The sequence below is a fragment of the Cydia pomonella genome, chromosome 27, assembly GCF_033807575.1.
Source record: "Cydia pomonella isolate Wapato2018A chromosome 27, ilCydPomo1, whole genome shotgun sequence".
Lineage (NCBI taxonomy): Eukaryota > Metazoa > Arthropoda > Insecta > Lepidoptera > Tortricidae > Cydia > Cydia pomonella.
Window position 1 is genome coordinate 1,528,090 of NC_084729.1, and position 21,108 is coordinate 1,549,197.

At 40.1% G+C, this 21,108-nt stretch overlaps 2 protein-coding genes across 2 annotated transcripts in view; one reads left to right on the top strand and one right to left on the bottom strand.

The window, feature by feature from the left end:
* LOC133532628 (catenin alpha) overlaps positions 1 to 21,108 on the bottom strand; it is a 109,506-nt gene that overhangs the window by 41,262 nt on the left and 47,136 nt on the right. The gene's annotated exons all lie outside the window — the stretch shown is intronic.
* LOC133532803 (peroxidase-like) lies at positions 1,491 to 20,977 on the top strand. Its single transcript, XM_061871653.1, has 15 exons — positions 1,491 to 3,068; positions 3,641 to 3,824; positions 3,866 to 3,966; positions 4,264 to 4,443; positions 4,936 to 5,054; positions 5,330 to 5,536; positions 6,021 to 6,218; positions 7,054 to 7,198; positions 7,880 to 7,937; positions 8,064 to 8,255; positions 8,820 to 8,987; positions 16,363 to 16,491; positions 16,808 to 16,877; positions 17,556 to 17,661; positions 18,522 to 20,977. The coding sequence occupies exons 1-15, from the start codon at positions 2,941 to 2,943 to the stop codon at positions 18,682 to 18,684; spliced, it is 2,148 nt and encodes a 715-aa protein (XP_061727637.1). The 5' UTR covers positions 1,491 to 2,940; the 3' UTR covers positions 18,685 to 20,977.

Here is a 21,108-nt window from a genome sequence, read left to right on the forward strand (position 1 = left end):
ACGTTACAAGTGATCAGAACCCCTAGTGTAAATTTATTCGATAGCGTGACGTGACGTACGCGTTTGCGTTGAGTCTCATTTTGTATGGGATTTAGAAACAGCGCGCCAAGCGGGACGTTTTGGAAACTTAAAATCCCATACAAAATTAGACTTAACGCAAACGCGCACGTCACGCTATCGATTGAATTTACACTAGGAGTACATAACCAGGTGTTATTTTGATTATTTGAATAACATTGTCTGTGTTAAAAGTTTAGTTACATTGGTAAAATAAGCGCCTGTTATTTAAAATTACCAATAATATATAGATATTGTAGATCAAACACCAGTGTTGTTTTGTGTGGTCTAAGAACTTTCAAGTGTTTTTTTGTTCGAATAGAATTTATTCATAAATACACAAACAGTCAATAGACATACATAGAAAACCGCATCAAAATCGGACTAGTAGTTTTTGAGAAAAATGGCAACATTGGTTTGCACAAACATCCTCTCACCCCAAACGCATATACCGTCTCCGTTCCGTCGTGGGTAAAAAGAGAACATAGTGAGAATAAAGTGTTAAATGGCATCATCTCAGCATGCTTTGTGTGGCTTAAGAGGCTGTCAACACCCAATGTCCTTGAAATTGATGTTACTTAAACAGTTTTATAAGAAAGACTATTTGTTTTGGTCAAGTAAGAAAAATATATGTTCATATTAATTATATTTCAAAGACCGTGGTTGTACTCGATACATGATTGAACGAAATCGGCTCGATAGAAAATAATTGCAAAGATTGGTCTTAAAATCACAATTAAACGGTTTTATGTCTTTATTGTTTTGACTTATGGGTCTGCAATTAAAATCACAATTTCAAAACATTTATATCTAAACCGCTGTTGAGTAAAATATTACACTAATAATCCACTTTTTTTTATTTAAATATTTTTCTTATTATTCCCTTGCCCAGGCCCAGTAACATGCGACAGTGCTATCTCATTTACTCCGATACAAATAGACAGTGTGCGCGCTTTAGGTATTGACAGCCTCTTAAAGAGCCGCGGTTTGCTGACTTCTGGACTAGCACAAAAGCAGTACCATTGGGTAGCACCGAGGTCGACAAACCGCGGCTCTTTAAGACACACAAATTAACACTTATAGGACTTACATATAAAAAAGCCTTTAATAATCTAAATCTTGATTACATTATGCAATATTTCGTTATGGCACATTTGCTTGGATCACATTTTTCTCAAGTTCCATGCATTTTAAAATATATACATTTTATTTTGTTGTGTTCGAATATTATTCATAATTAATCATTAAAAAGCGCTGGCCGCCGAGTGGATATGACGTCCGATTTTCAATCCGAAGGTCACGGGTTCAAATCCTGGCTCGTAAAAATGAATTTTCCGGAACTTTGTACGAAATATCATTTGATATTTACCACCAGCTTTCCGGTGAAGGAAAACATCGTGAGGAAACCTGCATACACCTGCGAAGAAATTCAAAGGTGTATGTGTGAAGTCTCTAATCCGCATTGGGCCAGCGTGGGGACTATAGCCCAAGCCCTCTCGCGCATGAGAGAAGGCCTGTGCCCAGCAGTGGGACGTATATAGGCTGAATTATTATATTAATCATTAAAATGTTTTCATTAATTCAATTACGTTATTACTATTCATTGCTAAAAAATTGTTCGTTATAATTGTTAATACACGTTGCTACGTTACCAATCATTTATTTTTAAACGTGACAGTTTCTTATATAGATTCTATGATAAACTAGCGTTACCTAGTTTGCGTCTGGAACAGCGCCATCTATCAGGAAATTGGAACAACAAACTAAACATTAATAAGTTTTTTTTAAAAGTAGGTATAAGTATGTCATATTGTTACTTTAAATTGTTTTTTTTGTTTAACTAATAGAACACATTCGGTATAGCTTATGTGTGGAGTCCACACATAAGCTATACCGAATGAGTCCACACATAAGCTATACCGCTGAGGAGTCCACACTGTGGACTCCTCAGCGGCCTAAAGGCCAGGCATTACCAATCGTCTCTTTCAGAGGCTATTCCTGTCCAGTTTTCCCCGGCAATCTCTACGATCGTGTCTTTCCATCTTACTTTTGGTCTACCAGATCTGCGGTCTCCTCTGGCCTTTTCCATGTAGTCGCTCTCTTTGTCCACCTGCCATCTTGACACCTTATAGGACTTAGACCACTCAAATCAACTTTACTCTCTTTGACATTCATAAAATATGTAGTCGCTCTCTTTGTCCACCTCCCATCTTGACACCTTATAGGACTTAGACCACTCAAATCAACTTTACTCTCTTTGACATTCATAAAATATGTAGTCGCTCTCTTTGTCCACCTCCCATCTTGACACCTTATAGGACTTAGACCACTCAAATCAACTTTACTCTCTTTGATATTCACAAAATATGTAGTCGCTCTCTTTGTCCACCTGCCATCTTGACACCTTATCGGACTTAGACCACTCAAATCAACTTTACTCTCTTTGACATTCATAAAATATGTAGTCGCTCGCTTTGTCCACCTGCAATCTTGACACCTTATAGGACTTAGACCACTCAAATCAACTTTACTCTTTGATATTCATAAAATATGTAGTCGCTCTCTTTGTCCACCTGCCATCTTGACACCTATTAGCACTTAGACCACTCAAATCAACTTTACTCTCTTAGACATTCATAAAATTGTCTATTTCTAATGTAGTTGGTTTTTCTTTTCAGTTAATATTCAGTCCTGAGGTAGCGGTATAGATCGTGTCATTCACGAAGACGCGTGCGCGTTCTCGTTATATCATGTTGTTAAAGGTTAGCTTTGACAAATCTGCGCGTCATCGTGGATGACACGAACTGTAGCATATTGTATTTACAGTGAAATGAGATAAATGAACTATAATAAGATTAATAAGTAACAAATTAAATCATCAAAATGATGTTATTAATGATAATATTCATATTGATATTGAGAGCGATAGAAGGCGCGTTGTATGACACGTTCACTGGAGAGCGACTGACGCCGCAGAGAGAGGCGGATGTGAGGAGATTGAACCTTATACCGTAAGTAATAAAGGTTATAGCGAGAGACTAAATTCACATCGCAAAATATTGCGAAGGTTTGAAAAAACACACCGGACCGGCATGCGGATCTGAGGGTCTGCTCTGGGTGCCTAACCAAGATGCCAATCGGTTGCGCTACGACAATCACTGTTCTCTCCCTTTCACTCTTACATCTAATTAGTGCGACAGACAGCGTTTCGTTGTCGTAGCGCAAACGATTGGCATCTTGGCTAGGCACCCAGATCAGTTAAATTGCTTCGGATATAATAGGCTGTTTTACTTGTTTTATGTTCCTGTTGCACAATTTACAATTACCTGTGTGCATTTATTTTTGAACACTTCATTACCGTAATGATATTTGTCGATTTAACAGAAACTACATTTTTTATAGTGTCTATCTATTCTTATTAGGACGAAATGTCAAAAGCAACACAAATGCTTGAAAGTTAAACCGACCGACCACTTACAACCCCTCTGGTGTTGCAGGTGTCTATGGGCGGCGGTAATCGCTTACCATCAGGCGATTCATTTGGTCGTTTGTTTCATATATCATTTAAAAAATAATATTCCAGTTGGTGTGCCTTAGAAGTAGCCGACTGTCAGCCCAACGAGCGCCGACGTATGGACTACTCTTGCAACAACCCCCGCTACCCCCCACGCGGCGCCACCCTCACCCCCTACTACCGCCTACTACCCCCGGTCTTCGGGAGGAACTATACAGCCCGCCCTGCGAAGGACGGAGCAGAGCTGCCTCCTGTTAGAGACATCAGGTATCTGTAGTATGGATGTAGCGACAGCTTACCCCCTCCTACCGTCTACTGCCCCCGGTCTTCGGGAGGAACTATTCAGCCCGCCCTGCGAAGGACGGAGCAGAGCTGCCTCATGTTAGAGACATCAGGTATCTCTAGTATGGATGTAACAATCCCTCACCCCCTACTACCGTCTACTGCTCCCTGTCTTCGGGAGGAACTATACAGCCCACCCTGCAAAGGACGGGGCAGATCTTCCTCATGTTATCGACCGTATCCTATACCAGAACTGGTGAGTGGTGACGTAGCAAAAAATGTGTTGTCACCAAAATGATTTTTAGTTTTAAAGATTATTATTATTTCATGTATCTGTGACGTATATAACTACTTGAATAAAAATAAACGATATTTGATTTGATAACGTTGATAATTTTTCTGTTTTTCAGGGTGGCAATAATATCTGACGGACGTCGCTCGAGCGAGCACTACACACAGCTCACCACGCACATAGGCGTGTTTCTCACCGGCGACGTGACGTCTCTGCACGACACCGTCAACTACGTCATATTCACAACGGACTGCTGCACGCCGGCGGGAGCGATTGACCCGAGGTGTATCCCGATCAGGTAATGCAGACGTATCCTCTCTGCACGTGTCATCATTGCACGACACCCATACCTACGTTATATTCACTACGGACTGTTGTACGCCGGCGGGAGTTATATAAGGTGAATCGGTCCGATTAGGTACCAACTACACGTGTCGTCATTACACGACACCCACAACTACGTTATATTCACTATAGCCTGCTGCACGTCGGCGTGAGCGATTGGCTGCACGTGACGAGACGTGTGACGAGGACACTCTTCACCAGTGCTCCAAGCCGTTCAATTTGGTCCCGGTGTATCCTAGCCGGTAATGTGGCTTGATACTGTGCGCTTTTCCAGACAATCTGGTCCTGCTGTTCTGCTACGATGGCCGAAGTGGCTTGTTTTGATGAGTTCGTCGAGAATTCATGTATTTGTACGGCGTTAGATCCGCACCAGTGGTACCATTCTCCGCCAGCACCACATCTCGAATACAATATTATATTTTTTTGTAATCACTTATTATTTCAGAGTGGCAAACGATGACGTACATTTACGAAGAAGCAACGTCCGTTGCCTGAATCTGACCGCGCCAATCACGTACCAGATGTTAGGGTGTGCGCCGGCCAGCTTGCCACCTTCTAGGGTAGGTACCTACTACCTAAGTTAACAATGTTTTTTTATAAAGTTACCCTGTGTTTTTGCCCAACCTGCCCAATACAACTGTTGTAATAACACTAGACCCATCAGGTAGTGAATGGGTAAGCCAAAACTTGTGAGCTGCATCCGGACCCGCACTCTGAAATCGGGAAGTGAATAAAGAACATACTAACAGGGCAATTTGAATATAAAAGCTTGTAAATAAATTGCATGTGTGTGTAAGTTTTTTGGTGGTTAACACCAGTTATAGAGTTCTAATTGTAAGATGTGTTTCAGATCAACACGTCCCCGCCAATGATCGATCTCTCCATCGTGTATGGCAACAACGAAGCAGATATGCGCAAGGGCAAAGCGGGGGTCGGGGGCCGAATCAAAACGGAGGTCCTAAAAGGCAAGGAGTGGCCCCCCAGCGGGGAAACCGTGTGCCTGCTCAACAAGCCGCAGCTGGGCGAGACCAGATGCCATAACTCGGGTATTTATTATCCATCCATAATCCTAGTGTTGTCCCGGCATTTTTGCTACGATTCACTTGGGGAGCCTAGGAACACTGTCGCAGGTTTTTTTTATACTACGTCGGTAGTATACGGCCCGCCTGGTGGTAAGCAGTCTCCGTAGCTTATGGACGTTTGCAACTCCAGAGGAGTTACATGCGCGTTGCCGACCCTAACATTCTGCACCCTCGTTAAGGTCTGGCAACCTTACTCACCGGCAGGAACACAACACTATGAGTAGGGGTAGGGAGGGTCTAGTGTTATTTGGCTGCGGTTTTCTGTAAGGTGGAGGTACTTCCCTAGCTGGGTTGTGTTCTAGATCTGGAATGACATCCGCTGTGCCCTACCACACAAAGACATTCACAGTGGCCATGCCTCTCTTTTGGACGTAGTTTAAGGACACACCCGGTTCCAAGTTAGCTGTACGAATACTAGTAATGCTAATGATACTTGTCTTGTTCTAAGCCAACCTAGGAATCAACTCTATTGTGGGCGCGAACCTCTTCGGCCTCTGGTTCATACGCAACCACAACCAGATCGCCAGACGCCTGGAAGAGCTGAATCCCTGCTGGAGCGACGACCAACTGTTCGCGGAAGCAAGGGACGTGAACATCGCTGTTGGGCAGCAGACTATTTTCTATGAGCTCATGCCTTCTCTCATGGGTAAGTTGGTTACACCTGGAACTTAATGCAGACGCTGGAAGAGCTGAATCCCTACTGGAGCAACGATCAGCTGTTCGCGGAGGTGAGCATTGCTGTTTGGTAGCAGATTATTTTTTATGAGATTATCCCTTCTCTCATGGGTAAGTGTTACACCTGGAGCCTAATGCAGACGCTGGAAGGACTAAATCTCTGCTGGAGCGACGAACAGCGCGCAAGCAAGAGACGCGAACATCGCTACTGGCAGCAGATTATTTTCTATAAGCTTATGTCATATCTCGTGGGTAAATTAGGAAATCAACCAATAGCACTGGTTGTATCCAGCGGAGCGGACAAGAAAACCAGTGCTATTGTTGATTCACGCTCTCCTCTTATCTCCTCTCATCTCAGCCTCGGTGGTAAGCCTTATATTAAGAAAGACTCCTATAGTTTACAACAAAACTGGACGCATAGTGAATGATATAAATAATAATAAATAAATAAATAAATATTATAGGACATTATTACACAAATTGACTAAGTCCCACAGTAAGCTCAATAAGGCTTGTGTTGAGGGTACTTAGACAACGATATATATAATATATAAATATTTATAAATACTTAAATACATAGAAAACACCCATGACTCAGGAACAAATATCCATGCTCATCACACGAATAAATGCCCTTACCAGGATTTGAACCCCGGACCATCGGCTTCATATTGTGCAAATGAATTACGAAAGTGTTACTTTGCTAATCAGACATTTTTGTAGACGTTTTGCGATATATTAAGAAAGGGGATTTAAAACGTCATCGCCAAAAGAATCACACACATTCCCGATTCCCAATGTTCCAGGATACGACTTCTTGCTGAAGCAGGGAGCGATCTTCAATACGTACGGACATGTTGACGACTACGACGAGGAATTGGAGCCAAGACTGAGCATAGAGTTCGTCATGGCGTACCGATGGTTCCACACCATGCAAGAAGGGCGGCTTAGGTAGTCATTTTTATTATAGTTCTAGTCGAATCAATTTCATCTTCTCCGTATCAGTTTAACAGGATCATTACTTTTAACTTACTGGGTGTAACATGGATTTGGTTGGTATGTAAGCGGTCCAGGGACAAATGATGCATAATGGCGAATATTTAACAGCTTTGTGATTAAAAATTTGAATTAAACATCATGTATTGGACTAATTTGCATTTAAATAATTTTACCAAGCCCAAGCCGCCCAAAGACTTTCAAAAACGACTTAAATAGCCGCAAACTCTCTCTTCTTTGTCGTTGTACTCTGTACAGTGTCGTGGTCAAGTGCTAACAGGTACAGATGTTGCTTTGCTTGCTGTACAATATACAACGCGCGTGTAACACCTCTGGAGTTGCAGGCGTACTTACATAGGCTGCGGTGACTGTTTACCATCAGGCGGGCCGTATGCTTGTAAGTCACCGTCGTGGTATAAAAAAATCTCGCTATTGTCGCCGCGGTCGGAGGTCATTCTAGCAAATTCATTCAGGGATCCATGGCAGATTTGATCTGGTTAGTCTATCGCATGTGACCTTTCACGCGGTCTTGTTCCATTTGCTCTACCCTGTACCACTTAAAACTCTATGGAGTCATGTTTTCATCTTAAACTATGACCTTAAATGTCACGTTAGAATTACCTTCTTTTTCTGCAGACTGATTGTCTTGTATTTGGAAAAATGCTCCTTTAAGAATCGCCTCGCAGCAATAGATGTGAAAAGACTGTGACGTCATTTAAAGTTAATGTTTCTCCCTTTAACATTAAAAATAGACTGGATATCCAGCTTAAGGTTCCTGGTCTAAGCTAATCCCTTCACATCGTATCTTTCTTCTATCAAGAAACAGTTTCAAATACATGTTTCCCTTATCCACAGGATGTACGACAACAGCGGGAGGGTAGTCGACGAGAGGAACATAGTGGACTACACTCTAAGGACGGGCGCTCTTCCGGTAAACGATACCATAGAGAAGATCACGCAGGGCGCCTTTAGGCAGCCGGCGGCTGCTTCAGATAATATCGTGGATCCAGATGTAAGTATTTACGTCATTATAGACTTTTTCATCTAAACTCTAAAAGGGGTCTCCAAACTAGGGTTCACGGGTTGGATCCGGCCCGCAAGCTTTTACTTTTTGCTAGCAGAAAAGAATACGAGATAGCCAACGTACAATTATATGAAACGACATTGTGTCACGTTGCGACGTTGTGTCCGGGCACGATGCGTGTTTTGGCCCTAAGATATGACCCGCGAAAAGGAAGCGACAGAACCATTCTGGTCGTCGTTGTCGGATCGAAAAGTTTGGAGAACCTTAATCTAAATGTAGGGACAATTTTAAGAGCCAAGAAAACTTGAATTGATTTTTATAAGTTTATCGATTAAAGGATAGATCACACTGCCGCTCAAAACGATGATCAATAACGGCGCACTGCTATCACACCAAGATGAACTATAAAACGCAAGACATAATCAATCAACGTTGGTTGCATCGGTCCTTAAGCGTACTAGGGTGGGAAAAGCTATTAGATATGTTACATTGCACTAAGAATATCGTAACCAAGTTGTCTGCAAGTACTATACTGTCTAAAACTCATTTCAGGTGGGAGAAAGAATCCTCGGCGACCTCCAATTCGTGTCTGACGTAGTATCATCCGACATAATGAAATACCGTGCTTTGGGGCTGCCCAGCTACAACGAGTACCGTCAGCTGTGCGGGCTGCACACTGCTAAAGATTTCGATGATTTGAGGCATTGGATGAAGGAGGAGGTACGTTTAGATATAGTAGTCTTCAGACATTAAGGCCGTGCTTTGGAGCTACCTAGTTATAACGAGTACCGTCGGTGTGCGGGCTACACACTGCTAAGGATTTCGATGGCTTGAGACATTGGATCAAGGAGGAGGTACATATAGATACAGTAGTCTTCAGACATTAAGGCCGTACTTTGGGGCTGCCCAGCTACGAGTACCGTCAGCTGTGCGGGCTGCACACTGCTAAGGACTCCGATGATTTGAGGCATTGGATGAAGGAGGAGGTGCATATAGATTTAATATTCTTCAGACATAATGTAAGGTCTGGCTTGGGATACATCGCGGCTAGGGATTGCAAACCGGATTGATTTTCAATCCGGCCGGATCCGGCCGGATTTTGGCCCTGATCCGGCCGGATCCGGATTGGTATAGGAATATTTAAGTTAATTAAATGACATATTTTTCTAGTTGTTTGCGTAATACGTATTCCTAAATCTATAATTTGAAGTTAATAAATAATTTCTTAACAATAAAATAGAACATAGTTAGTAGTAAAAAGTGTTACAATGTCAATATCACTTTAAAAACAAAATTTAAAATCTGTTTTTTCGTTTACAAAACACGACACGACGATCTCATGCGCAAAATAATAGAGTGTAGGATTAAAAACCATCGCGGAATGGGACTTTCTAAGAAAAGTTACATGGATCAAATAAAGAATTGGCTAGACACGTACCAGGAGATAAAGGAAATCGCATAAGATTGGATGAAATTGTAAAGGCAAAAAATTCTCTTTTAAATTTGAATAAAAAAGAATCTATAATTTATCATATACTCGTATATATAATCGGAGTAAACTAAACATTATCAATATTATCAAATATTCATTCACACATATTGATGAGCCCAACTCTAGTCGGTTGAGAACCGCCGACTTAATCCTGTTCATTTGTTTTGTTTTAATCTCCTATCACAACATTATGACATAACATAAACCTTCTCTTTAGCATAAATTAAAAATGCCTTCCATGGCATCTGCATCCTTTAATTTTTCCTTCTATTACAGTATTTATGTAATCGTCATATCGTGCCATCAATATGAAAGAAGAAGAAATCCTCTCCTGTTCCCAGTCATCGTCATAATAAATATATTTTATCTCACTAAATTTAAACTTTTTCATTCGTTTTCTGTTCTGTTCAACTTCATACCTCTCATCCATCGCCTTTTCCTCTTCTAAAATGCACAGCGCGTGCTGTATTTAGGCCTTTTTTAATTATACCGGATCCGGTGATTTTTACCGGATCCGGTAGCTCGTGAAAAGTGCCGGATCCGGCCGGATTACCGGATCCGCCGGACCGGATTGCAATCCCTAATCGCGGCACAATATTTATTTATTTTTCGCAGCAAACAAGTGGACGAGGAATGTTGGGATCAGTGTTGTTCATGATAGCGTAAAATACGGCAATTCACATATCTTCTGAAGAAAAACACGGTATACGACAGCAGAGTTTTTAGAAAAGGGACGGCCATGTGACCTCCCAACAGAGAGGCTACTAGGCCTTAATGGGATTAGACCGATTTCCTCACGATGTTTTCCTTCATCGAAAAGCGACTGGTAAATATCAAACAGTATAGGTATCGTATATAAGTTCTGAAAAGCCGGGGTTTGAGCCCGCAACTTCCGGATTGAAAGTCGCACGCATTTACCGTTAGGTTACCATTTAACCATGTCTGAAGCTGTATTAATAGATAAAGTTTAAGAGAACGCATAGATTTAGATTTACCTTGACTTTTTCGAACAAAAACAGAGAGCCACTATGTACGGAAAAAAAAACTAACATTATTAATTCGGTATGAAATCGCGTGATGTCTTTTAAATGTCAGGTTTGTTTATGAAATGCCGACCGATTTCGAACTAGTGGCGCCATGCTGCAAAAGTTGTGATTTTTATAAGCTTTTATTAAATAAATTGCAATGTTTGTAATATATTTGTTCGGGTCAAATATTGCAAGCTAAATTATGTATGGAGACGGCCGCTATATGACGGCACCGCTATCCTCGGAAACCAAAACTTTAAAAAAACAATTACGTCAAAATGTATTTCTAATATTTTATTTTGGCTTGTAATTCTCACAACAAATTTAAGGAGTATGTTTTTGCCTGACAGTACCAGGAAACGTCAGAATTCCAAGGAACTAAAAACCAGAGCAGCCGATATCGGATCAGACAGTCTGTAAACACTCTTATCCCAATTTGCATAATATTGTGATTTGCTTACTGGCACATAATTGCTAGTGTTTAATTTTATTGGAACAGCTTCCGTAAATATAGCTGACCTTAACGTGTTCGTAATGATGTGCCTATAGTATAGTTTGGTATACTTATATAATTAATAATTATAATCCAATTACATATGTAGGGGTCAGTTCGACTACGATTACGGAAGGTAGAGGCAGGGAACAGAAACTCCATATATCAAAAAGAGTCCGACAAAAAACCATAAATAGGTGGCGCACCAATACCTAGAATACTTAAGAATAAAATCTAATCATAGACAGCGTACTTCACTCCGTCAATAATCCTCTTCTCTTCTTAGCTACTCTAGCGCTACTCTGGAGAGATTTGAAACTATTATTTATAGCTGACAGCTAGACACTTTTGCAACAATTCTGCCTAAGGAGTTTCTGCCCATAGACTACGATGTTAGGTATGCCGACAAGTTCCGAGAAAATCATCGGTGCGAGTCGGAATTCGAACCCGCAAGTTTCGGGTCCACCGTTTAACTTAGGTTAGGCGGTTGATAAGGAATAATTACGTTCATCTAGACTGCACTGAAAAAAATAGATAGCCGAACTGGTTTTGTAACTTTACTAAATAACTAAACTACGGTTATAAGAAAATAAACTTTGCATAAATTTACAAACTTATTTTGTAGTGTATACCCAGTACCTGAACACTGATAGCCAAACACGGTTTTGTAACATATAACACATAGTTCGCAAGTCCCAATTTTTGTGTAAACAGTAACCAAAATTTTGTTACAGTTATGCAAACATTTCTTTCAGTGTGGTTGAACTGCATGAAGCTTATTCCTATAATGTTAAAGATGTACATAATTGAAACTAGTATTGATCTCAAAACTCAGCTAGCTTCCACTGGAATAAGTTTTTGGCAAAAATTTCATTTTTGATACAATCTTTTATCGCTGACTTTTCTTTCCACAGGCAACTAATACTCATCGAGATAATTCTAAAAATTCCAATTAGGTTGCGTTGTTTTACTTGTTTTATCACAGAGTTCTTATGGCCACCTCCTGCCTCCATCATCAGATCAGCTCGATGGCACCATAATGTCACTCGACTTACATATGTATGCAAACTACCAGCTTCATCGGAAACCGGGAAGTGGGTCAAATTTATCTTGCAAGATTTAACTTGTACAAACATATATAGTTACATTGTAAGTTAAATAAAATCTTGTAAAGACAACTTTCATTGTCGTTTCTGAATTTTATGTTGCTTTAAAGCAAAAATCCGGGACACCGAGCTTTGCTCGGAAAACATATAAAAAAAAAATTGCGCGCCAGAGATAAGACCTAGCTAGACCGATTTTCGCCCCCGGAAATCACCATATAGCAAATTTTATCGAAATCGTTAGAGCCGTTTCCGAGATCCCCGAAATATATAAATATAGATAGATAAATCATTGCCGTGCGTATTCAAATCGAGGAGAACGCATTTCTAGCCTTTAGTGTTTACATGCCGTATGATAGTAACAACAGTGAGGACCTAATGAATTTCACGAACTGTCTCGGAATAATTAGTGCTGTTATTAATGATAGCGAAGTGGAGAACGCGTTTATCTTAGGTGATTATAATGCACACCCGAATTCACGGTTTGGGCAAGAACTCGATAATTTTTGTAAGGATGAGCAATGGGAGTGTGCTGACGTGAAGTTCTTATGTGGTCAACCGGATACATATACGTACTTGTGCGAGGCGAGTGGCGCGCGCCGGTGGCTCGACCACTGCGTGGCTACCTCTGCGGCCTACGAATTGATTAAGTGTGTGCGTGTGGACAACGACGTGTGTTGGTCGGATCACTTTCCGCTGTACATTGTACTTGACACGACTGTTATGATTAAAAAACTTAACCAAGACCCTTCTAATAATCTAAGTAAAGTACTTTGGAACAACAAAAGTAAAGAGCAGTCATATAAGTATGCGGAAGCTTGTTATTATGAATTTAAAAATGTGATTTCTCCTGGTCATTGTATTGCCTGTGATATTAGCATAAGTAATAATTTTAATAATTATAAGTTAATATTAGATGGTAGATATAATGAGATAGTGAGGACTTTACAGAATGCCGCCGCTCGTACCTGCCATCGCCGTCCTCGGACCGGTTCAACGCGGAGGAAGCAGGTCGCCGGGTGGAATCATCATGTCAGTGAATCTCATGAGATTGCTAAAATCCATTATAAATGTTGGGCGGTAGCTGGCAACCCTAGTTCCGGTGTTTATTATGAAAATATGCGAAACAGCCGTAAAGTGTTTAAAAATAAATTAAAATGGTGCCAGAAGAATGAGGAACAAATAAAAATGAACATTTTAACTTTAAATCGGGCGAATAATAATTTCTCGAAATTTTGGAAAGCGACTAAGTCTCTTAATAGTAAACAAGGGTTGCCAGTCTCAGTCAACAATGTTAGTGAACCTAAACTGATAGCGGATATGTTCGCCTCTCATTTCAAGGTCACGCCGTTGAACGTGGAGGGTGTGCCCCCGTCGGGGCTTTCGGTACCGGTGACCCCTCACGACAATAACATCTTTTTTACAATGAAAGATATTTCTAATGTTGTAAAACATATGAAGCGTGGGAAGTCCCCGGGGCACGATGGACTTAGCGTGGAGCACATCTTCCACGGCAGTGACGAGCTTTATCGTGTCCTAGCAGATTTTTTTAATGCATGCCTAGCCCATTGTTATCTTCCTCCTGACATGATGAAAACAATAGTTGTCCCTATTGTTAAAAATAAAACTGGTGACCTGTCTAGTCTTAACAACTACAGGCCTATCTCGCTGGCTATGATAATCGGCAAAGTACTCGAGAGGCTGTTACAACCCGAATTGACTAGGAATCTTACAATTGATCAGGCGCAGTTTGGTTTTCGCCCAGGACTTTCAACGGATTCTGCAATATTAGGTCTGAAGTACACAGTGAATCACTATGTCAAAAGGGAGACGTCAGTGTACGCGTGCTTTTTAGATCTCAGCCGCGCTTTTGACTTAGTCAACTATGATTTGCTGTGGAAAAAGCTATTCACGTCTGGGACACCTCCTGAGGTTGTAGGTCTGTTGAGGTTCTGGTACGAAAACCAAACTAACAATGTAAAGTGGGGTGACGCACAGTCTAACGATTACAGGCTAGACTGTGGAGTGCGCCAAGGCGGGTTGACATCTCCGGACCTATTCAATTTATATGTCAACGATCTTATCGGGGAGCTGAGAGGCTCCAACGTCGGTTGCCATATTGGTAACGTATGTGTTAACAATCTGAGCTACGCAGACGATATGGTGCTTCTCAGCCCCTCGATTAATGGTCTTATGAAGCTGCTTAAGATCTGCGAACATTATGCCAGTACGCATGGCCTAAAATATAACGTGCTTAAGACGGAAATGCTCGTTTTTAGGTCAGGAAAGGGTCCGGAGGTGATACCTACGGTGTGTATGAGTGGTGCGCCAATTCGGGTTGTAACGAGCTTTAAGTACTTAGGACATATCCTGGACGAGTACTTGAAAGATGACGCCGATATGGAGAGGGAGCGCAGGGCTCTCGCGGTTCGGTGCAACATGTTGGCTCGACGCTTTGCGCGTTGTTCGAGTGAAGTAAAGGTGACCCTGTTCAAAGCCTTTTGCCAATGTTTTTATACTTGTCAGCTTTGGAACGGGTACACCAAGCACTCCTTCAACGCGTTAAGGGTACAGTACAATAACGCCTTTCGTATTTTGTTGAAATTACCCCGTTTCTGCAGTGCGAAGGGTATGTTCGCGGACGCGAGAGTCCCTGACTTCTACGCCATCCTGAGAGCCAGGTCGGCTGCCTTCCGGGCGGGATTGCTAGCCTCCAACAATGAAATTCTGTCACTGGTAGCTAAAGACTACAGTGACGAATTTAACAAACACTGGCGAAAACTGCACCGGTCCGAAAACGGCCTTTTTTAGTGCATAAGTTTTGTTAATGTTTTATTTCATTGTTTTAGGTTATAAGCATTATTATTATTTTTTATTCTTTACTGTATTTTATGTTTTCTTTTACACCTTTTATTATGTGCATTGTATTTTTTGGGTTTCTTGCCTGCCAAATAAAGAATTTATTATTATAAATAGAATACTCTTTATTGGTACACCTCAGTAAAAAGATACATTGGATTAAATGTTGAGAAAGACAACAGGCGGTCTTATCGCTAAAGAGCGATCTCTTCCAGACAACCTTTGGGTAGTGGAAATAGAGAAGTTAATCGAAAAAGTAGGTGTTGCTAAAACGCTACGAAGCTTACATTCACACACACAATTACAGTCAATAAATATACACATAAAGAATACAAATAGACATACATAAGCATACATATAAAATTAACCGAATCAGACCTAAATATGACAGCAGCATGTCAGCCACAGAGTAAAAATAACTATGTACTAAACAAACACTAAGGGATGGATAAATAATGTTCTTTGAGTGATTTTATAAATTTATATATATATATATACAAGAATTGCTCGTTTAAAGGTATAAGATTAACCTATTTAGACAATTGATCATCTAACTAAACAAACAAAAAAAAATCTAGTCTATTCCATTTGGTGCAGGGCGAATCGTGTCTGTTCTGTACAGTAGCGAATTTGCTACTACCAGTTGCCCTTTTCTTAGCACCTTTCTGATACCTATAGATCGTGTCATTCACAACGAAGCATGCCTTAACTCCTATTGCAATGTTATTAAAGTTTATATTTGACTAATCGGCGCGTCATCGTGCATGACACAACTATAGCCGCCCTGGGCCCGGGTCTACTCGAGCCTTACGGCAAATCCGCCATGACTGATATACTACTACGAATTCCGTGTTTCAAACTGCTAATTGTCACCTGTTGTTACCAGTAGGGCTAAGATGGTCGGCTCTTTATCATTTGTCACCATACCTGTCACGTTCTAACAAGTACGTAAGCGCGAAAGTGACGGGCATAGTGACAAGTGATAAAAATAGAACCATACTGCAACTGCTGGTTCTATTTTCCTTTAAAACTTATTTGTAGTTTTCCATGTCTGTAAAATAATTGTTGGTGCAATAAATAATATTTACTTACTACTAATATATAAAATGTGATATTCCAGCAAGTATCATCACTACAAACATCATACCGTGACGTGGATGACATCGACCTGCACGCGGGCATGATCTCAGAGCAGCCCATGCCAGGCGCCGCTGTCGGGCCCACTCTGGCCTGCATCCTGGTTTTGCAGGTGCAGTATTTCATCTTATGGCATAGCTAGTTCGGATTCCCAGTTAATACATTTGAACGGATTTTTATTGTTGTCGTCTTTTTCGTCAGTTTTCGATAAAATTTGGCGAATAGATAATTCCCTATTCTGTACAATATAAGCGCAAGTTTTACCATATGTTTATATACTTGGAACGATCTCTAGTACTTATATATGGAAAAAGCATAAATAATTGAGTTTATGGATATAATAATTAAGTTTTGCTCCCCTAGAATCAGATGTCTTGCCTATGTAATAAAGTTTATCCCTAGAATGTATTAAATTAATTTTTTTCAAGATGAAACGGTGGCGGACGTCAGACCGGTTCTGGTACGAGAACTCGGTGCACCCCGGATCGTTCACAGAAGGTATGCTCATTCATTAATATATATTGGAAATTGCACATTTATTGCAAAAGCCATAAAATATATCAATTATTCGATGAATTGAAAACGTATAACGCAATGAAGTCCGCAACGTCGCGCCAGTTAACCCGACGTTGCTGGCAACACGTGTGTGGGACTTTAGTCGCATACAAAGTCGGCCCGATTCGAAGAATGAGATACGATAACGATAAGTTATGGTTTAGATAAGTTCTCATTTAGATATCGTTTGTATGTCGTATAATTGACAGAAGCAGCTCGATTCGGACAACCAATGGCACTTTGACGTTAGAAATATCGTAGATAGATCTTATTGGGATCACAGCGGATTCGAAATAAACGTCAATTTTGACATGTCGTTTAGTTATCGATCTTTTAAAGATCTTTCCAAGATATTAAACTTGCCCTTATCATTCTTCGAATCGGGCCGAGTGTAAAATTGCCAATACAAACGTCATACTTTCATTGTATGGCGGCACTTTCATATTTATTTACAAGTATTTGCGACCGAAACCGGCAAAACACCCACTTTGTCGCTTGCCATAAGGACGAGATTGTATCTTGCCTGTATCTTTTTACGAATAATCTGACAAGACGTACTTATAGCAAGCGATAAAGTAAGACGGTTTGCCGGTTTCGGTCACATTTTTGTCGATATTACAGAGCAGCTGTTCGAGATACGAAAGTCCCGGATTGCCCGGTTGCTATGCGACCACGGAGAGGGTGTAGACAGTATCCAGCCGTACCCCTTCCTGATGCCGGGCCCGGGGTATAATTGATCAGTGTTGGCCGAGCGTTAAGTAGAATTGACCCATAACCATTAGAAATTGAACCGTAAACTGTAACCGTCCGGTACGGTTACGGTTCAATTCCTCCGGACGGATGGACTTCCCTACGGCATCAAAAATTCTCAAAATAAGTTTGCATTTAAAAATTCCTTACGTGCTTTCTTTGCTAGCAGAATGAAAAATTAATAATGTATGTTTATGTATATTTTTATATATTATGTATATTTATATGTATGTATAGTATGTTATTGTATTATATTTGGTTGTTGTTGTTAAGTAGCACCGCCTACGATCTCTCTGCTTTGCCTAAAGGTTGACTGGTAGAGAATGCCTCATGGCATTAAGTCCGCCTTTTGTACTATAAGGTTTTCTTTTGTGCAATAAAGATTAAATAAATATTTATTTACACCGTAACGGTTTACGTTTCAATTTAAAATGGTTAATTGACAGTTCTAATTAACGTTCAGTCAACACTGTTATCTATTATTATTTTTCTTTATAAAACTACATTTTTGGCTAGTCGGTAGACTCTGCCTGCGAAGCTGGAGATCATAACTTCGTTAGGGCATTTATTTGTGTTTGTGACGAATGTTGTTTTAAGAAGAAAATGTTAATGTAATATTTTGCAAAAAAAGCATTATGGGATTCAGACATTTTGATAGTATTCCGCGAGATCTAGAAATTTTGATAAATGAGTACAACGAAATAGGGGATATTACGCAAAACTCTGCGTATGGGGATCCGTTAATACATTCGGAGGGTCTACTGGCGGACTTAATGCCTTAGGGCATTCTATACCAGACTATAGTCGGTATATAATATATGTTAATCTTGTTTTCAGAAATGAAATAGTAAAGTGCTCCGAGATACCAGCGATGAACATGTACCCGTGGAAGGACGAGGCCTGCTCTAAGGACAAACACTTGTACGAAGGGAAGACGACGGTTAACGGATACTATAGCCAGTTCAGTGATTATTTACAGAAGCTGTTTGTACAGACATAGATAGATAGAATACTCTTTATTGGCACACCTCAGTAAAAGATACAGCTCAAAGAAAAACAATTGATTAGTGATAGAGGCAGACAACATGCGGTCTTAGATACTGATACTTCCAGGCAAATTCAAGTTTCGAGGTTGGCCATTGCTATCCAGCGCGGTAACGCGGCAAGTGTGATGCGCACCTTTGCACCCGGTACAGCTCGCGGAGGTATTTTAGAATAAGATAGTTTATTTAGCACTGTACTCGTAGTTTATTCATCTATTATTGTTTTGTGTGTATTTTTTTCCAATAGTATGTTACTTTTTGACGTAATTGTATATTTTGTTTGATTTCATTATTTACTGAATAAATTTAAAAAACACATTTACTTTTAAGATGATTATTGTGAAAGTAAAATAAACATTTTAATTATTAAAAAAATCGAGTTCTAAATATTTAATCTCATTCCAATATGATAGTTATGGCAAAGAGTACAATCTATGTGTATGAAAAGGGTCCATCAAAAAACCTTAAATAGTTGGCGCCACATCGCGAACAAATTTTTGACTTTGATCAAATCAAATCACTGACAGCGCACTTCACTCCGTCAATAACGTTTAAGTTGTGCTACCCTAGCGTCACCGGAGAGATTTCAAACTATTATTTACACTAGCAACAGTTCTCCCATAAGAGATTGTTCTCCTCACCTCTGGGTACCATAATGATACTGTTATGATACTGATCAGTGTCAAAAGTGACGTTTTTGGATTAGATCTTTAGTTTTTTTTTTGTCCTTGTGGATTACTTGTGGCTTTAGTTATTAGATCTTATTCTAAAATGATTCTGATCTGTCAGTGTCAAGTGACGTTTTTTGTTGAAGGTTGACATAATGCCTTCCGAATCGAGCGCCATCTTGATAGTTAGTATCGTGATTAATTCCTTTGTTTTTTGCTGATTAAAATTGTTTAAAGTGTAAGATCAATAGCTTATTAGACAGTAAACTAATGTGGTAGTGTGCAGTGAATGGAGAATTAATCTTGAAACGCGTTTAACCACCATTTTGGAGTCAACGGCCGATAGTCCACGTGCTATTTGTAAAGTCCAGCTATCGCTTTACAAGAGTTGATAAAATCACCGTACACTGTCTTGTACTAACCGTACAATTTTAGTCGTACTTAAAGCTCCTAATACCTTGATACTGGCGAAATGGTCCCACTGGAACGAAGCCATAATTTTACAAGAATGAATGAATGAATGAACCATCTCATAATGTTAGATCAGTATCACATTATATGGTTAGAATTGGCCTGTACGATTTAAGTTTATTAGTTTAAATATAAATTAGAGGATAGTGATGATCTGTAACAGTAAAACTAAATAAATCTCTGCATAAGAAAAATAACGTTTTTAGGGTTCCGTACCTAAAGGGTTACAAGAGGAACCCTTATGGTGCGACTCCGTCCATCCGTCTGCCTGTCTGTCTGTCACATCGCTAAATATCTCGTGAACCACTAAAGCTATCGATTTGAAATTTGGAATAGTTATGATATGAACACGGGTAACTACGGAACCCTACACTGAGCATGCCCTACATTTTTTTTATATCACGTCGGCGGCAAACAAGCGGCCCGCCTGATGTTAAGCAGTCTCCGTAGCCTATGTACGCCTGCAACTCCAGAGGAGTTACATGCGCGTTGCCAACCCTAACAACCCTCCCTCCTCTCGTTGAGCTCTCGGACAAGTTCTTGGCCGGTTTTTTTTAAAACTAGGATCTAGGCAATACAAGAACAAAGTTACATCACGCAGGAAACTGACATCCAAGTAATAAACCAAATTCAATATAAAAGGTCAACTATTATTTATGTTCGCGGAAGGCCGGTTTAAACGCAATGTTGACAAACAAATTCCAGTAAACATATATCTTGTTGTGTGATTTCAGAACTGGATTTTTATTGTGACATAATGTAAGGTATGAATGGAGTTCGGTTTGGAGAAGAATGATGTGAGAGCTGTTCTGACCTGTTTAGTCCCGTTGTCCTTTTAAAAGGACAAATTCAAACCAAATTTAGAATAGTCGCAAACCAACGCAGCGAGCGTGATGGGCACCTTTGCATCGCCGGGGCTGGGTTCAGTAGGTAGGTAGTTTTATTATACATATTTAGTTTATATTTAAGTTTAAATACATTTAGGTTTAGTGATTAAATTTACTTTTTAATTAGTTTTATGTTTAAATATACAGTGTGCACTTTATATAGCGACACTCAAGGGACCGGAATTTTTTTCACGTTATAGAGAATTTTCGTTAAATAGAGATAAATTAATATTAAAGTAAACCAACTAGAGTCAAAAACGATTTTATAGTAGGTAACGTAACATACGCTGTAAGTTGATACTAACAAATATGGACTGTAATAATTGTTTGAGAATAAATAATTTTATTTTTATTT